This window comes from Alligator sinensis, unplaced genomic scaffold, assembly GCF_000455745.1.
Source record: "Alligator sinensis unplaced genomic scaffold, ASM45574v1 scaffold1012_1, whole genome shotgun sequence".
Taxonomy (NCBI): Eukaryota; Metazoa; Chordata; order Crocodylia; family Alligatoridae; genus Alligator; species Alligator sinensis.
This window is the reverse complement of record NW_005842104.1, coordinates 617,002-634,845: the sequence shown is the minus strand read 5'-3', so window position 1 is coordinate 634,845 and position 17,844 is coordinate 617,002. Positions and strand designations below refer to the sequence as shown.

General features: G+C 39.2%; 1 protein-coding gene across 2 annotated transcripts in view; it reads right to left on the bottom strand.

Annotated features, from left to right (window-relative positions):
• Positions 1–1,863: 1,863 nt before the first annotated feature.
• ELOVL5 (ELOVL fatty acid elongase 5) overlaps positions 1,864–17,844 on the bottom strand; it is a 52,207-nt gene continuing 36,226 nt past the window's right edge. For both annotated transcript variants that reach the window (XM_006024472.3, XM_025205103.1), the window contains exons 4-8: positions 9,552–9,629; positions 8,649–8,820; positions 7,067–7,191; positions 4,680–4,814; positions 1,864–3,767 (exon numbers count right to left, since the gene is read on the bottom strand). In XM_006024472.3, coding sequence (XP_006024534.1) covers positions 3,636–3,767; positions 4,680–4,814; positions 7,067–7,191; positions 8,649–8,820; positions 9,552–9,629 — 642 coding nt within the window. In that variant the 3' untranslated portion in view covers positions 1,864–3,635. The remainder of the gene's footprint in view (positions 3,768–4,679; positions 4,815–7,066; positions 7,192–8,648; positions 8,821–9,551; positions 9,630–17,844) is intronic.

Below are 17,844 nucleotides of genomic sequence, written 5' to 3'. Positions count from 1 at the left end.
GTGCAAGGTTCTACATATTTTTGAATGGATGCTTTAGCAGCGAGAATATTAACAGGGTATATCTAGAGTGGTCTATCTCCTGATCATTACTATCTAGGAGATCCCTTAGCTTTCCCTCTCCCACCTCCAAGGGGGAGGGGAGAGCGGCTGGCTGGTTCTGTGATAGCCTGCCTAGCAGGGAGCTGTCATTGAGCCTGCTAGGGACCTGCTTACAGCTGCTGCAGAAGCAGTAGGGGCTGATCGGGCAGCTGAAACCCACTGAAATGTCAACAACCATTTAAAGTTCCCTACTTGAAGGCAGTCCCAGACCAGAGACCACCTGATCAGCCCTTGCCCCTGCCAGCAGTTTGATTAGGTAGACCTGTCCGTGAGCCTATTCTGCTCACTGACAAGCTTCCTAGGGGGCAGGGGGAGCTATGGGACAGCCCCCTACCATCCCATGGCTGGGTAGTATACCTTTATAACAACTTTATGGCGCTCCCACCAGGGAGGTTGTGCATGTGTGCACACCCCCGAGTGGTCTGTGTGTTGTAGCACTACAAAAATAATGTGTGCCAGCGGTCTTAGAGTACTTGTCATGAAACCTTTACAAAACAAAAAAGTATTGTCTTACCCCAGTGAGGAGATGGAGATGGGCAGATGACATGACTTATCCAAGATCATATAGCAATTTGGTGGCACACATGGAATATACCCCAGATTTCCAGACTGCGCCCACAGAATTTCTAGTTTGCACATTGATTAGCATGGTACGTTGACATCTGATCCACTCTGTGCATCTCCTCAATCTTTTGTTTGCTATTAGATCATAGATACAGGATGTAAAAGCTAAAGACCAACTAAACCACATCTGTCTGTCCCCTGTAGACATTGTAGTGGTTTTGCTGGTGTAGATCAACGTAAGATACTTGTGGGAATGTTTCACAGAGTCTTCTAGCTACAGCCATACATAATATCCAAATCTAACAGGAGGGGACAGGGATGAGCCTAGAGGAATCTATGCAGGTTTTCTTGTAGAAGAGAGCTCTACAAGAGCTCTTCTCTTATAGAAGAGAGCTAGAAATACCAGCTTCAGTTTAAGGTTTCAGCTTCTGCCTTGAAAGCTCTCCATGGAATCGACCTGTTATCTGCAGCACTCTACCACCCCATGTAATTACAACCTTCATAGAACAGCTATACAGTCAATGACATTGTCAATCTCAAAGTTCAATTCATGTTGTACAGGAAACCAAGCTATTTTAGCAACTGGCCCATGAATTTGAACTCACTCCCAGAAGAGACCAGAATAATCTTGAACCTCCAGGCCTTCAGTGCAAAATTCAGACCTGCTTCCTTGATTTGGTCTTCTTCTGATAACAGCCTGCAGACTAGAAGGAAAAGAGCAAGGTAAATAGTTGTACTTCTACCTGGCCTATCACCATGGTATCTTAGCACCTGTTAAAATCAGAGTGCATATATTGGTTAAATGCTTTTGAAACAGGTAGGGCACCGAGATGAACATAAAAGCAGGAACTCAGTGCTTTTGAGATTTGATCATTCCCATTTTACAGACAATATGCCTAAGTGCTATGCTGTTCTTACCTCTTAATCTTGTACCTGTACTATAAAGAAGTCATTAATTCCACTGAGAGAATTATACCCTTGATAGATTAAACATTTTTAAATGTGAAGCCAACTACTTCTAAAGCATTTGGCACTTGCTGATGCTTTATGTATGGACTTTGGCAAATGTACTACATTTCAAATTTATGTAAGTGTTAGCAGTTGTCCTTTAAAATTCTACCCTCCACCATCTCCAATTGGGCTTTATATAAATAAGGGTATTCTATCAAATCCATAAAAATGCACTATGGAATTCAGGCATAGATAAATCAAAAGTGTTTTAATGATTAAACAAATGTCAAACATTAACAATGTAGGTATATTCAGATGAGCCAAGGGTTTATTTATAGCACATTTAGACAGCATATTTTGAATGTTACAGCTGCTGTACTGAAACATGTAAAGACTTTGCAAACCAGTACCTAGAAATGAAGACACACATACACAAGCTTTGATAATGTAAATGTAAACAGACACTGTATCTCCCTCAAAACAAATAAAGAAAAGCCACAAGGCTGAAGAGAAGAACTCATTATTCCCTAATGGATGTGCAAATTTATTTAAAAAAATTAAACATGGTAAACTGATATTTATATAAATATCAAAGCAAAAACATTATACTTTAGCAAATGGTCAATAAGATCCCTCGTACATTTAACTAAATGTTCTTAGAGTAAAATCAATAAAGTCTTCATAAGCTAAACCCCACCAGAGCAAATGACATTCCAGTTAGAGATGTCTGCTTTGCAAATGACTCCTCATGTGTGCAAGGCAAGATTTTACAGTGAATAGTAATTTTAACAAGTATTTCAAAACAAATCTGTAGACAAGCCAAAAAGTTACAGGTGATAAACACAACTTACGTTAACAAAACAAACACTCATCTGCAGCTCATTTCAAGGGTTTTGTTTTAAATATTATGTATGATTTAGTCTCTTTTGATTTTGCTTTTTTTTAAAACAAACAAACCTGTTTTCACGAGCGAGGCACATTTAGAGCTCAATGTACTCTACACACATAGCAATAAAAATGCCAACTTAAATTATGAACAAATATATCTGAAAAGCATCTTTTGTCTTCATTTTTAAATGAACTTTCAGAAGGTAGGTCACAGACTATCCAGTCACTTTTAAAACACAGATATGGCTATGGTAACACAATATTTGAAACTGGCACAGCTTCCAGTATTAAAAACTGCTATGCAATTTAGAAATACACAGAAATAGAAAACAAGATGTGTCCATCCTGTATATTTTTAGCCATTATAGACAATTAATATCTAAGTCTTACTGGACCATGAAAGTGACAATTAAATTTTACATTAGTGACATGTAAAATAAAAAAATAAGATCTATTAAAAAGGTAAAATAACTGGTCCATCTGGATTGTGACTGTTTAGTCAATTAAAGCCAAATATACAAAACTAGATGTGCCATTTCTAATTTCACTGCATCATGCGGAGATACATAATGTTAAGTACCACACACAGGACAGTAAAACAATCAATGGATTTCTCTAACTGACTTTTATTTAAAAGTCAATCAACTCAGAATTTGAAGCACAGCCTAATTTTCAAACCAGTAATATGCTTTGGGCCCTGCTTTTTAATTTTTTAAGGCATGTGTGTTTATCTACTGAAAACAACATCATACAAATTACTTTTACAATCACATGCATAATCTACAGTAAAAAATGAGTTTGGATTACAGTGTTTTGAAATTGTGAATCAATAATTCAGCACCTATCTTATTGACTAGTAAGGCAACAGCAGTGTCATATACTACAATAATACTCTCTTCCACAGTCTATAGCGGGGTCAGTGACAGCCCAGAATTATTATTAACTTTAACCTACTTTTATATTCTGTATACAGTTTCTAGGGTGTTTGCACTGGTTAAGTCCTACATAAATCACACTATTCTAGGCAGGAATAGTTACAGTAGCTGTTAGAGTATCAGTGCACAATTCTTATTGTGCTTACAATCAGATGATTTTGTTGTCAGGCATATCAAAATGGTTTCTTAGTTTGGTCTTCAATCCTTCCTTTGTTTTCTTTGTTTCACATTGTTCTCAAGGGAAGAAAAGCTGTTTGTGTACCCGTTCACCGTGGCTGTAGAGCCATTCTGATACTCTTTCCTCCTAGAGGCTGCTTTCTTGTTGTATGTCTAAAACACACAGAAGTACAAAATATAAATGACAAGTTTCCTTAAAGAAGTTAAATAAACATTAAAAATTAACTTACATTCATTTGGAATACACAATTTTAAAAGCGAAATATTTTTTCATGTGTGGAGGGATTATATCCTGCTAAGGAAGAAAGGACAAGAGAACAAACAGTACAAAGACGGTGTTAGGAAGAGTTAAGGAATTTTGTAAGCACATGGCAGGGCTAAATTATGCTAAAAGAAACCACCAAAACTAACTGGTTTGGATGGCAATTAAAAAAAAAAATGCAATGCCTTGTACATCCTAGCACAAAAGCCCGATTCCTGCCTTTTTCAATGAAATATATGTTAAGTTCTGGATATGTTCAGAGATCACATACACTTTTCATGAGTTGTTATGTATGCATTTTAGAGCCAGAGGAGTTAACACTAATCCGCTAGTTTTGCTGTATTGGATATACAGCAAATCTCAATGCAAATGGATCAAAGAAAAAGATTTTTGGCAATGGTTTAGATGTCAGATATTGAGAAAATGTTTGGAAGATGGAATCATTTATGACAGTTAGGCTCTATTTTTGCAGCAATGATAATGTTATGTGAATAAATGTGTATCAGCTTCATAGGTCACTGCTTCTCTCTTGCACACTTTTATTTACCAAATGCTAAAAGCATTTGGTAACATTCAGCTTCGGCTTGTTATTCAATTTCCTAATCTTCCTTAATTGCATATACAGCGCACTAAAAGCACTTGATGAAGATGGGTTGAAGGGCGGTGAGAGTGAAGCACTGAAACAAAAAAAAGTTCATGTAAGAGGGGAGGGGAAAAAGCACCTAAATACAATTCTGCACAACACTTTTAAAAAATAGATAATTGCCAGAATGGTACAAACAATGAATGGATATTACTTTTACCTGAATGTAGAAATTTGTGAAGAGGATAATCAAAGAAATCATATAGGAAATCTGGAAATACAGCCACCCCAGAGGGAATGGACATGGCCAAACAACACCACAGCTGGTTTGGAAGATTGTCAGGACAAACTGAGTCTGAAAGAGAGAGAAAAAAAAGTGTGTGATGTGACAAGGAGGAAAACAAATACCAGTGAAATACATTTTAGAACAAGTTAAAATAATCACTAAAGTACGTTGAAAATAGTTTGTTTTCATGTTATGATCCAGATTTTTTAAAAACAAACACTGCTTGACAGACCATTTCTTTAAAAGAGTTTTATCTGATAAAAACTGTTAAAATGCACTGAGGTATAAAATCCACTTTCACCCTTTACAAAAAATAAGTATTTCGTTATGATGCAAAACCATTAGGAAGTTGAAATCCATTGCCACTTTACCTGGGACCAAAGCACAATGTAACTATGCAGCTCTGTCTTCCTTCTCCATATCAGCCTAAAGCTAATCGTGTACTTGCCGCCTTTGCACAGGTAGACCACACTGGATCTATAGGAATCATGGGATCTATTTAAGCATGATCCCGTGGTTGGGGGAAGAAAGGATAAAGGGTGCTGGTCTAAAGGGGTGAGGGAAGCAAATGACTAGGAATTTTGTTCTGTGCTTAAACTGGCCAATATTTGCATGGGTGGGTTTGGTTACATAAACTTGTTAAATAAAAACCATCATAGCGCTGTATTACCTATTTCTTAAAATAGAGAAACGTAATTAAATGACTCCTGATCCTAATGTCAAGACATGTGTGTCAGGTGAGGAAGAGGAAGGACTGCTTTAGAACTTCTTGGGCTGAAAAATTTCTGTGGGAAACAACACACTGCTGTAAGTCCTTCCCCACAAGTAACCAGCTGAACTACATGAGGTCACCCTGGAAAACCTTTCTGCAACATGTGGTGTGGTGTGCCCAGGGACCTCTGGCTGTTGTGTCTGTAGTCCCCATCCAGCACTGTCACTATTCACAACCTAAGTGTTGCAAAGGACCTTGGTCAACTTTCATTCTTATATGGAGACTGATGAATTAAGGAAAATTATTGAGAACCAGAAAAAAAAAACAGTTTAATCCATCTTGTAGGGAAACAAACACTGCATCCTGTAACCTGGGTCGGGGAGGTGGGACAATCTTCACAGATACCATTAGGTGGTATGATCTGGTTGATAGGGAATTGTTCTAGGTATCTGGAAGTTTTACAATGGAACCAATCAACTAGCAAGGAAGAAAGTAGTGTCTAATGCTGGGACAAAAGAGATGGAACAGACAAAGTTGCACTGTATTGGGAGGAAAGATGCTCACAGATACAAAGTATCGAATCTCCCAATGTTCTCACCACTCTTTAGCTCTGTCTTGAACTTTTTATACCCACCTACAACATTTGTTCAGTGCTCATATTATTAGCATCTCATTAAATTGAATCTACTCATTGCTGTCACTGACCTGCTTGGGCAAATTACTTCTCTATGCCTAAATTCCCTGATCTGTCAAGGTGACAATACAATATGCTCCCTCCTTCAGGCACGGTTTTGAAATCTATGAATTAGAGGTAGCAGCAAAACAAACAAACCTTGTATTCCCCAAACACACACATTTTGGTCTTTATACATATTTCCAAATATGTTCATTTTTATTGCCTGCTCAACACAGCTTATTTAGGACCCATGGCTGAGTAAAAATAAGTAATATGAATAGATATAAGGAATCCATGTCAAATGTAAGTGAAAAAATCCACCTTTTTAAATACAGATTGAGAAAAGAAATACTGAAGAGTTTTTAAAGAGCCATTTATAACCCACTACACAAGAAACTAGACCGAAAGACAATTGTTTTGCAGGCCTAGAAGAAAAGGGCCTTGTTAGCTGTGGACTTTAAGTCACATTCAGCTTCTGCTCTGTTATCACAGTATCAACCTATGACTGAAAAAAATGCTTAAAAAGAGTGCATTGGTTACAAATGGCTGGGAGGGAACTTGCTTTTCCATAGCCAGAATACAGGGAATCCCTGAACATCCACTGCTACGGCACAGGAATAAATTAAGCTTCAAATCACAAGAGATTAAGAAAGAAACATCACAATTCCTTTGTGTTAACTAATATTACATGATTTGTATTCAGAAGCCCCTACTGTAATTAGTACAGTACAGAAACATAAGACAACATTTTTCTAGGCACCCAGGAGAAAAAAATAGATGTGTAAGCCCCAACTGCCTCCTTTGGTACCCAAACACCTCCAGGAGACTAGCCCACTGTCCCTCCCCTGAAAAGTTTACAAGTTTCAGTCAGAAAGTTAAAATCCCCGCCTCCTATTACAGCCTATGCAAGGGACTGAAGAATAAGTAACTCACCAGCTGCCCCTGAGTGATGTATTTCTTCCACCACAGATATGGACGCATAGCTGGAATAGTAGACAGTCCATAGTAGGAGTACATGAGAACATGAATAAAGCTGTTTAGAGTGGCACCAAAGTATGCTAAAATGCAGTGGGGAAAAAGAAAAAGCATTTTATTATATCACATGTTACTGTACGGATGCAAGCAGAAGTGATGGCCTCAAAAGGTGACTACTTAAAATGCTTTGATGACCATTTTTCCTGAAACAAAGGCTGAGGTGAGCAAAAGGCCAACAAGCAAAGGAGGCTGAGGGACATATGATCAGTACATTTTATGTCATCCTTCTGCTTCTGCATTGTTTATTTTTACAAGACTCTCTGCTCAGAACTGAGTAAGCAGGTAGCGCAGAGGTACAAGAACATGTCCATATATCAAAAACTTCATAGGTCTAATTTTAGGCCTGTCCCCTGTTACAAGACACACAGGGATAGGGATTTTTGGATGCTCAGTTTATCAGTTTTATTGCCTTTGTTTACAGCAGTTATTTACTTTCTCTGCTATTAAAGATACATTTACTTGCCCATCACAAAATTGCATAGTGTTATTAAAGTCCAAACAGAACAGCTAGATTGGGGAAAAAAAGAAAAAAAGAATATGGAATAAGTGTGTTTGTACAGTAAAGCCTGTACAAGTAGGTAATTGACTTTTCCACAGAACAATGTTGTTACAGATGCACTTTTTTCAAAGTTCAAAAGTATGGTTTTATGTCAACAAAAAATACACAGTTTTTATACTGTTCTGCTTAGTAATAAGAAGGGTTTAGGAATCCACATCACTTATTTCCTATGCTTACAAGATCAGATAGAAGCTTTTCCTAAACAAGTTTTTCCTAAGAAGCAAAAGCCAGTATCTATTTAGCGTAGCTGATTCACAAGTAAACTATGCTAATGAATTTGGGAAACTAAGTGTCAGCTATAAACAACTGAGATTAAAGAATCACAGTTAGGTTGCCAGCAGACAGTGGTATTTAGCAAGGTTTAAACAAGGGGACAGGAACAGATAAAGAGGCATTTAGTCAAATTCATTAGTTCTCAGGGGACAAAGACTAACTGAAATAATTTGTTATGGACATCTGTGTAATAAAATACATTAAAGGAAAGGACATCTTGGTGTGGCAAAGCTTGATAGAAATCAAATCACTGTTCTTTAGTCTAATTGTTTAGTCACCTTCATACATGGCTTTTGAGCCTATTTTAAATGATGGATGCTGCTTTATTTGAGGGTTTGCATGGCACATCAAACAAAGTGGGCAAAAAATGACACAGGTATAAGAGTCAATATATAGCATATGGTAAACATCATATTGCAACTCAAAAACACAATAAATCTCTACTGTTAAGGTCTGCAGACAGCTTAATGTCTACGAGCAGCACCAACCACTGCAATTTCACACAACAGCTTAACATTTCACCAACCTCTAAAAAGGACAGGCCAAAGACTGAAGTCAATGAGTGTTGCTTGGGAGCAATTTGTAACAGTCTTGGGACATAAAAGTGTAATGGAAGCCTACGAGGTTTTTTCCTCACAAAGTACTTACAGTGACCACAAGGCACCCAGTTCATAACAAACCACCAAATGTTCAGCATTGTTGCATGGTGATAGACATGAAGAAAAGTGATCTGATGATTATTTTTTCGCAAAATGAAAAAGAAGGTATCCATGAATTCGATGAGTTTGGAGAAATAGTACCACCAGAGGACACGTATGATCTAAAAGGGAGAGGAGGAGGAAAAACACCCTTTAGCAATATTATTCTCCAGAGCTTGGGTTTGTTTTACTTTCTCACTCTGCAAGGGATTAAACTCAACAAAACATCTCAAACCACAGCCTTTCATTGTGATGTCTGTAAAGCTTCAGCCCATTCCTTGACTTACAGTCTTTCTAAATCAAATATGAAGTTGTAACTATGAATACAACAGAAGGATGACAGAGAATGTCTTATGAAGCTATAGCAATGCACCTAGGGAGCACAGCAAGACAAAACAGGCAACATGTTACTGCTGTGCTCAGTAAAAAGCAGGTCTGAATGGTATTCAGAAGTGAGACTCCTCAACAGAGCGTCATAACATAAGACTTTTTCTGAAGGTAGGGAAAAGCAGTTTGATAAACAGCATTCATGTTGGAAAGTGGGAAGAAAGGGATCTATGGCTAAATATGGACAGTTACAAACTGATATTCTAAATATATGCCCAGATGCCATGTGCATTAAGTATCCATTAAACACATGCCCAGGTTCAAGGTGTTTTATTCCAAATACCAAACATGCTTAGATCATATTATAGACTTACCTTTACACTGGATTTCCTTTACACTGAGAAAGGAAGGGGGAGGGGGAAGGCTTGTTTAATTGGAACATGAACAATGATCAATACTGCTCTGTTCCTCACTCATCAACAGCAATCAATTTTAAGGAAAAAATGAGGGTCTAAAGTGAAGGTACCTTCATGTCAGCTTCACCTCCACTGTGTGTATCCTGACAGAAGAAATTGTATCCTCCTTCCCATACTCCAGTCACCAGCTGATAAGATGAAAAAATAAGGTATCACTTGATGAACGTATTGCACTTTCCAGTACATGTAAACTATGGCTGGAAACTTTTGGTAATGGCTTATTTAGGAACTTCTGAATGAGACTGAGTACATCTACATGTGCAATTAGGATGAAGAAATAAACTTGGGTACAGCTGTGCCAGAGTTTATTTCTCCGAGGTGCAGCATTTACACATGCTTGGGATTGTAGCATGTTGAGCCACAGCAGGGTATCCCTGCTCTGGCAGGGGATCAGCCCAGGGCTCCAGGTAGTGACAGTGGGTTGGGTGGAGGAGGGGGTGGCTGGGACACAAGGATGCTACAGTGTGAGGCTAGCTGGCAGGCAGCCCCCTCACTGTAGTACCCTCCTGCCCCAGCTAGCCCCGATCGCCATCTACATATCTGTTATGGCACCGTAAATCACTCTACTGTAAGACAGTACTTGTCCTGGTACAGAGGAGTTAATTTACTGTGCCCTGATATGGATGCATGTGTAGATGGTAACGCTTCACTGTGGGGCTAATTAGTCAACTCAGCAGTAAAGCATACTGCTAGATGCACCCTCTACGCCTAAATTTAAGCTCCAAGTTGCAACTCAATCATGGTAGTGACTGAAGTCCAAGTTAACACTACCACACACTTCCCCCCCCACCCCCAATAATTAGGTGCTTAAATAAACACAACAAAGAGAGGTCTTCCCTGCATCAAGTTTTGAAAATTTCCAGTTTATATATGGACCTATTGTAGAAAGATAACAAAAACGAAAACCTATGTTTTGTAAATAATTAATTGCCTTGCTTCTAGAGGCATGAATTCCTTCCATTTGAAGCAGAAAAGTTGCTATGTTAAAGGGAAGTTTGTAGGTCTGAACGTGACTTGGAAAGGAACCTTGCTTAGCATTCTATAGATCTTACACTGCATTCCTGTAATGTTATAGGTTGCTTAAAGTGGCAAAAATATATCTGGAATTTTTCAGGGTACTAACCAAAAACTGGCCAGAGCCGTATATTTCTAAGCACTGTATTCAAGTCATGTTGGAGATGACTGTTTAAGTTACATTATTTCTTTAGAAATAGTTCACTTTTTCTCTTATCCATGTTCAAAATTTGAGCAACTTGACATGAATTATTACATTTTGATTCTTCAGTATTACTTTAGGTATTAAATCTTAAATTGATGGCATTTTCAAATTGGCCAAATGACAAGTTTAAATAAACACAATAAAGAAAGATTTTTTTCTTCATCAAGTTTTAAAGATTTCAAGTTTATCTATGGACTACATAGGCAAACAGCATTCTGTGCTACAGTAATTTGTGCCTAACAGTTTAGTCACAGGGAGATCTGGAACCACTACAACACAATTTGTTAACAGGTTTTTTGGATCAGGTTTTCACTTCTGCTTTTCTTCTCTCTTTACATGTGTACGCTATTGGTTGCACACAACCAAGCCAAACTATGAGCCACACTTCCCCACTACTATTTTAACTTGCATAATCCACCAAAGCTGTCTCCATGGCTCTAGCTGTTAGAGTAATACTATCCTATATAAATAAGTCTGTGAACTACTTGTTTATACATGCTATAGAGAGAGGAGGAAGACTGCAGAAGAACCAGAACTTTGGGATGGAAATTCAAGGGGTTGCTCAATGCCTGCAGTGTATGGGAAAGTGGCCAAATATACTGCGGACCAAAGCAGACCAAGAAACAAGGGAGTTTGGGGTCATCTTCATGCAGAGGTTCAGAAGAGCTTCCACAATTAGACTGTGCTGTTGCTGGGGCCCAGTCATAAGGGTTCACATTGTAGACCTTTGCTGGGTACACCCTTTATGCTGACAGGAAAGGCTACCCTTAACTATCAGTTTAAGCAGGGTTTCTGATATATTTATCAAATCAAATGAGACACTATTTGGCTGCTTTTAGCTTTCCAAGTTCCTAAGCAGTCCCCAATGTTTGTTACTAATAAGTTAATGTCATTAGAAATTGGGGGGAAGGTTCTTTTTGGCATGTCTTTAGATTATTTCTTAGTGTGGAAAACAGTTCTGACCTATTTAGGCTAAAGCAGTTTAAAAACTGAATATCCAGCACAACGGACCTGCTCACTTTTCACGTCCAAATTCAAACTGAGTCAGCAAAAGCTTTTAATCAAAGAACATGCCAGCAGTGTTAGTATGATTAAGTAAAAGCTGTTTTTTTCCTGGCCAATGTAAATACAGCTGATTGTTACAGAATTTTATATAGCTGTTTAAAACAATCTAATTAAAGACTGGGATAACTGGTGTTTTTTACTCAGATTTACTGCAGAATTAGGAAGGAGGCAGTAAATTAGTCCTTAATATATTTTAAAATTATTGCACCTTTTCTAACATAATTTCTTCCATAGCTTAGACAGTTTGGCTTACATTGGCTCGTCTTAAAAAAAAAATCCAAATATCAGTTTGAATCGCCATTTTTGACCTTTTGAGACTGAAACACCACCACCACTTAAAGCAAACATTTAAAAAAAAGTATAGACTGGGATTTCTCTATAATGTGGAATACTGATGGAAAATGCTGGATACTGCCATACCACAAAGGAGAAACATATCACAGGAAGACAGCTTCAGCCTTGCATCTAAATGTAAACTAAAATAACATAAAAAAAAAAAAAATTTAAAGTAATCAATTAGACACAGCCTTAATGAAATTCCATAAACCTCTGTCTTCATGCTGCCCATTGAAGAGGGAAGCTCCAACTGTGCAACTCCAAACACTGTAACATGCTGAAATACCAACTACATTTCTCAACAGCAACTCTGCATAACACTATAATATCATTAGACTTCTCTGAAAACAGCCTCCAGAAAATGAAATGTTTAAGTGGCTGCACATCTTCTGTGCCCTCAAATTAGGTAGAAAACCACCTTGCTTCAGCATATTTGGAAAAAGCTTGCAAGAATTTTTACACAATGTTCATAGTTCAAGGAAAGATGTAAAAATTAGAAAATAACCACTTTGTTTACACTGCTTATTCAAAGAAGTGAACAGTGCTTCCTACCCTTCTTTGTATTTCATGTTTTCTGGACCTCTGATCATTCTTATTGCTGTCCTTTGAACTCTCTTCAAATTGACCACATCTTTCTTGATCTGTAGTGCCCAAAACTGGACATGGTAGTCCAGGTGATATCCCACCAGTGCTAACCATAAGGCAAGAATTATGGATCTATGTACTCCACTATAGTTAATACATCCCAGTATGTGACCAGCTTATTTTCCCATTATTATATTGCTGACTCATTTAGCCTTGTGATCTGCTATAACTTCTGTGTACTCCTAATAAAGTCAGAGATGACACCAACATAAGAGTGGCATAGTAGATACTCCACAAGATAGGATTAGGGTGAAAAATGGTTTTGACAAAGTGGAGAAAAGGTCTGAAATGCATTAGGGACACTAGAGAATGCTGCACTTATGAATAAAACAACTGAATGCCCACATGCAATATAGGAAATGACTGGCTGCGTTGCAGTGCTGCACAATTTCATCTGCCAAATCATTTAAGAAGATATGGAACAATACCCTTGGGGACAGACTCTTGCAAACTTCATGTAATGCCTCCTTCCCGTTTAACATTGAAATGTTGAATACTGTTCTTTAAACATGATTATCCAATGAATTATGCACCCACCTTAATAATCCTAAATTTTGCGCCCACCTTAATAAGATTAAAGTAATCATATTTCCTCAGATTATTTATGAGACTGTTGTAAAAGCATCAAAACCTTACTATAGTTGAGGTATATCAAAGATCTGTAAATCTGGCGGTAAGGCAATAGGCAGAACCATTGTCACAGCTCCTGTCTTCTGTCTTGTCACCACTAGCCATGCTGCCAAATTTCTAGATCTATAGGGTTCCCCACATTCCATGTGACACCGTTCCATGGGATCTTGATATAGAGTAGGGACAATTCTTACAAACAGATTGTTCAGTGATACGGTTATCAAAGTTAAACTGACTAGTCTACAATTCCCTGGGTTCTCCTTGTCCCCCTTTTAAAGACAAGTCCTATATTTGCCCTTTTCTAGTCTTTTGGGGCCACATCTAACTTTCATGAGTTCTTAAAGACTACAGTTAATGGCTCTGTAATTATTACATCCAGTTCCTTAAGAACTTGAGGATGAATCTCATCAGTCCCTGGTGATCTGAAAGCATCAAAGTAATCTGTAACTTGTTTTTTTCCCAGCTCTTTTTTTGATAACTGACACTAACTGTGCTAGTCATCTGACAGGGTTTTTTTCTGAAAACTGAAGTAAAACAAGTCTTAGCCTTCTCTGAATTATCCATTAACTTTCCCTCCCCATTCAGCAAAAGATATATACTTTCCTTGAGCCTCCTCTTATTTGAATGTATTTATAGATTTTTTTCTACCTCTTACCTTACCATCTGGATCTCAAAATGCCTTTCTACTTTTGTCCATCCTTGTTCTTACTATTCTTTTATACTCAATATTAGTAGAAGTTTCCTGTTTTTGTAAGATTAATTTTAAAGTTTCAGCTAATTTAAGAGCTCACAGTTTAATTAATCAGGTTATTTCCTAGCCTTACTTCATAGTGAAATAGCCTCTTCTTGTCCTTAATATAGTCTCCTTAAGAACAACTGACTCTCCTGGACTCTTATTTCTCCTTAAATTTGCTTCCAGTCGGATCCTGCCTACTAGATCTTGGAGTCTGTCAAAGTCCAATTTTCTGAAGTCCATTGATGTATTTATTAGAGACAAACAGATGTTCACTTGTAATTAGACCTGGTAAGAAACAATCTGTAGTTAACAAATATAGCAAGCAAAATGTGTTCTGATGTATGTCCTTCCTTTTAAAAGGAAGGACATCAGTAAGTCTAATAACTTGAGACTTTTTCAATTAAACTAACAAGTAGATTGCTTCTAGGACTCTTCACAATATGCTAAGCATTTTCTAAACGTGAAAACTATTCTATGTCACTTACTTTTCTAAATTACTCTGTTCTCTTTCTGATACATGCTATCATGAAATTAGATCAACATGACTCAGCACATACCAAAATGCTAAAAGTTTTTTAAAAAAAGACCACAGAAAATCTAATTCCTTAGAGCACGGGTCTGCATCCTATGGTCCATGGATCCTATCTGGTTTGCAATGTAGGATATGAGTGGAAATTCAGCATCATAGGAAAACAGGGGATTCAGTAGTAGGAAACCAGTGAATGTGATGCAAGCAGCAGCCTGCCTTCGCATCAAGTTGCGCTACTTTGGCCCTCTGCTCCAAAAAGCTTGCTGACCCCTGCTTTATAGTACTGAGGACTGGACCAGAAATTGTTCTCAAATGGATTATTTAGAACTATTTGTACCGCAGCACGTAGCTATTTATAGTTATGTTACCTTCTACACAGGATGTGTATTTCTGAGTTCAGTGCAGGGGACAACGACATTTAATCTTACCCTCAATCTGATCTGTTTTTAGGAGGCCTGGCTTCCCAATAGCTGTTATTAACTGGCTCTCCAGCAAAAAACACTTATTTTAACATCTGGAGATGGGGTGGTCCCCCCTGACACTTAAAAATGAATGTCCTGTACTTTTTTTGGCTGTAACTAAAAAAGACCTTCAAAGCCGGGTTATCTTGGCAGGAAACCAGGTTGAGTTTAGCCATGCTGCCTAATAACATTGACAATGCACAATCACAATTATTTCCTTTCTTCTGAGATTCAGCTGTCTAGAAATGCTGAGTGTTGTAGAAGTAAGCATTTTCTATAGAGTATGTGATTTTTAAGTGACAGAAAGATAGTTTATAATGGAACTCAAAAGTGTTACTCAGTAATAAGGTCACTTGGTTCTGAGGAGCTAAAGCAGGTTTATTATTAAGATCTTTGTAGCTATAAAGTTCTTCATGTTCCCTGAAAATGATCTCTTACCTTCTTCCCCAGCTGCTTTCATTTTAAATTTTGTAACTTTTATTGATCTTTTTAAAAGTGCTGTGGGAAAGGAATGTTATCCCTCTGAGTCCAATTCAAGCCTTGCTTTCAGGCATCATTTACTGGTACATATGCTACCATCAGCAGGTTGCTCAGGAAAGCCATTCAAGCACACTCATAGTAAGAGGAAAGGAGGCGGGCCATTTCTCTAGGTTCGATGCCCTCCCTATCCTCCAGGTCATTCACCTGAGAGTTAATCTCCTTTCTATTCCTGTGCCCACACTATTGAGCCTCCTGCCCTAAATCAATCCTCCATGCTTCTTTCTACCCCTTCTCCCATTATTACTCCCATCATAGGAAGCTCTGTAAAGCCCCACTGCTCTTCATTCCTCCCTCTGCCCTCACCGCTAGCATAGATACAAGCCCTACTATTGCAGAACTGCTTCTCATAGCAACCTCACAGGATCATCCTTCTACTCCTGAGTTCAGCCTGCCAGGACAGTGTTGCTCTGTTTTACACTGGAGGCCTCCACTTACAACAGCTCTGCAGCTCCTCCAGCTTTCACAGTTTCATAGTTTTATAGTTGATAGGGTTGGAAGGGACCTGAGCCCATCATCAAGTCCGACCCCCTGCCATAGGCAGGAAAGAATGCTGGGATCAAACGACCCCAGCTAGGTGATTATCTAGCCTCCTTTTGAAGACCCCCAAGGTAGGAGTGAGCACTACTTCACTTGGAAGTTGGTTCCAAATCCTAGCCGCCCTGACTGTGAAGTAGTGCTTCCTGATGTCTAGTCTGAATCTACTCTCAGTCAATTTATGGCCGTTATTCCTTGTTACTCCTGGTAGTGCTTGGAGGAACTCTCCCATTGCCTGCTGGTCCTCCTCGGTAAGTTTATAGATGGCCACCAGATCCCCTCTCAGCCTTCGCTCGTGGAGGCTGAACAGGTTCAGGTCCCGTAGCCTCCGCTCGCAGAGCCTGCCTTGCTGCCCCCGATCATGGGAGTGGCCCTCCTTTGGACCCTCTCAATGCTGTCCACATCCCCCCTGAAATGCAACACCCAGAACTGGACGCAGTACTCCAACTGCGGCCTGACCCATGTCGCATAGAGGGGGAGGATCACCTCCTTGGACCTGCTTGTGATGCATCTGTGGATGTATGGCAAGGTGCGGTTAGCCCTACTGATGGCATACCCACATTGGTGGCCCATGTTCATCTTGGAATCACTAATGACACCAAGATCTTTTTCTGCCTCTGTGCTGACGAGAAGTGAGTTTCCCAGCCTGTAGGTGTGCTGCTGGTTCTTCCTCCCTAGGTGCAGTACCCTGCACTTGTCAGTCTTGAAACCCATCCTGTTCTCATCTGCCCACTCCTGTAACCTGTCCAGATCTAGTTGTAGCCTCTCCCTCTCCTCTAGCGTGCCCACTTCTCCCCAGATCTTAGTGTTACCTGTGAATCTGAACAAGGTGCTTTTCACCTCCAAGTCACTGATGAAGATGTTGAACAGTGCAGGCCCGAGGACTGAGCCCTGGGGAACCCCACTGTCCACATCCCTCCAGGTTGAAAATGACACGTCCACCACCAATCTCTGGGTGCAGCCCTCCAGCCAATTTGCGACCCATCTGACCGTGTAGGCATCAACGCTGCAGTCGCCTAATTTTTTGATGACAATGGGGTGATAGACAGTGTCAAAGGCCTTCCTGAAGTCCAGAAAGACTATGTCCACCGTGACACCTGCATCCAAGGATTTTGTGACCTGGTTGTAGAAGGCCACCAGGCTGGTCTGACAGGACCTGCCTCTAATGAACCCATGTTGGTTGCCCCTAAGCATAATCTCCCCAGCTAGTCCCTCACAGATGTACTCCTGGATAATTTTCTCAAAGAACTTTCCATCTCTTACTTTCTCTAGTAATGCTCATCAGCTCCTTTTCTGAATTAGACCTCTGGTCTGGAATTTGCTACTATCCTTCTCAGGCTTATGCACCTCTTACAATGCAACTCTTCATGGCGTTCCTTGCTTTTTCCAGGCCCAGTCCCCTTCTTAAAGAGGCTACACTCGGACAAAGACATGACATGGCTACTAGGGGTGTGTGAAATGGATTGTATTAGATTCAGATCACTGTTCCCGATTCGATTCAGCTGAATCCGAAGATTTGATGCTGCTTGAGAGAATTAGCAATTTGGCCATAGACACAGCTTTAAATGTTTTTTCTACATACCTCAAGGTACCAGGCGTGGCTCGTGAATGATGCAATGCTGGGGTGGATGGAGTGTCCCACAGAAGT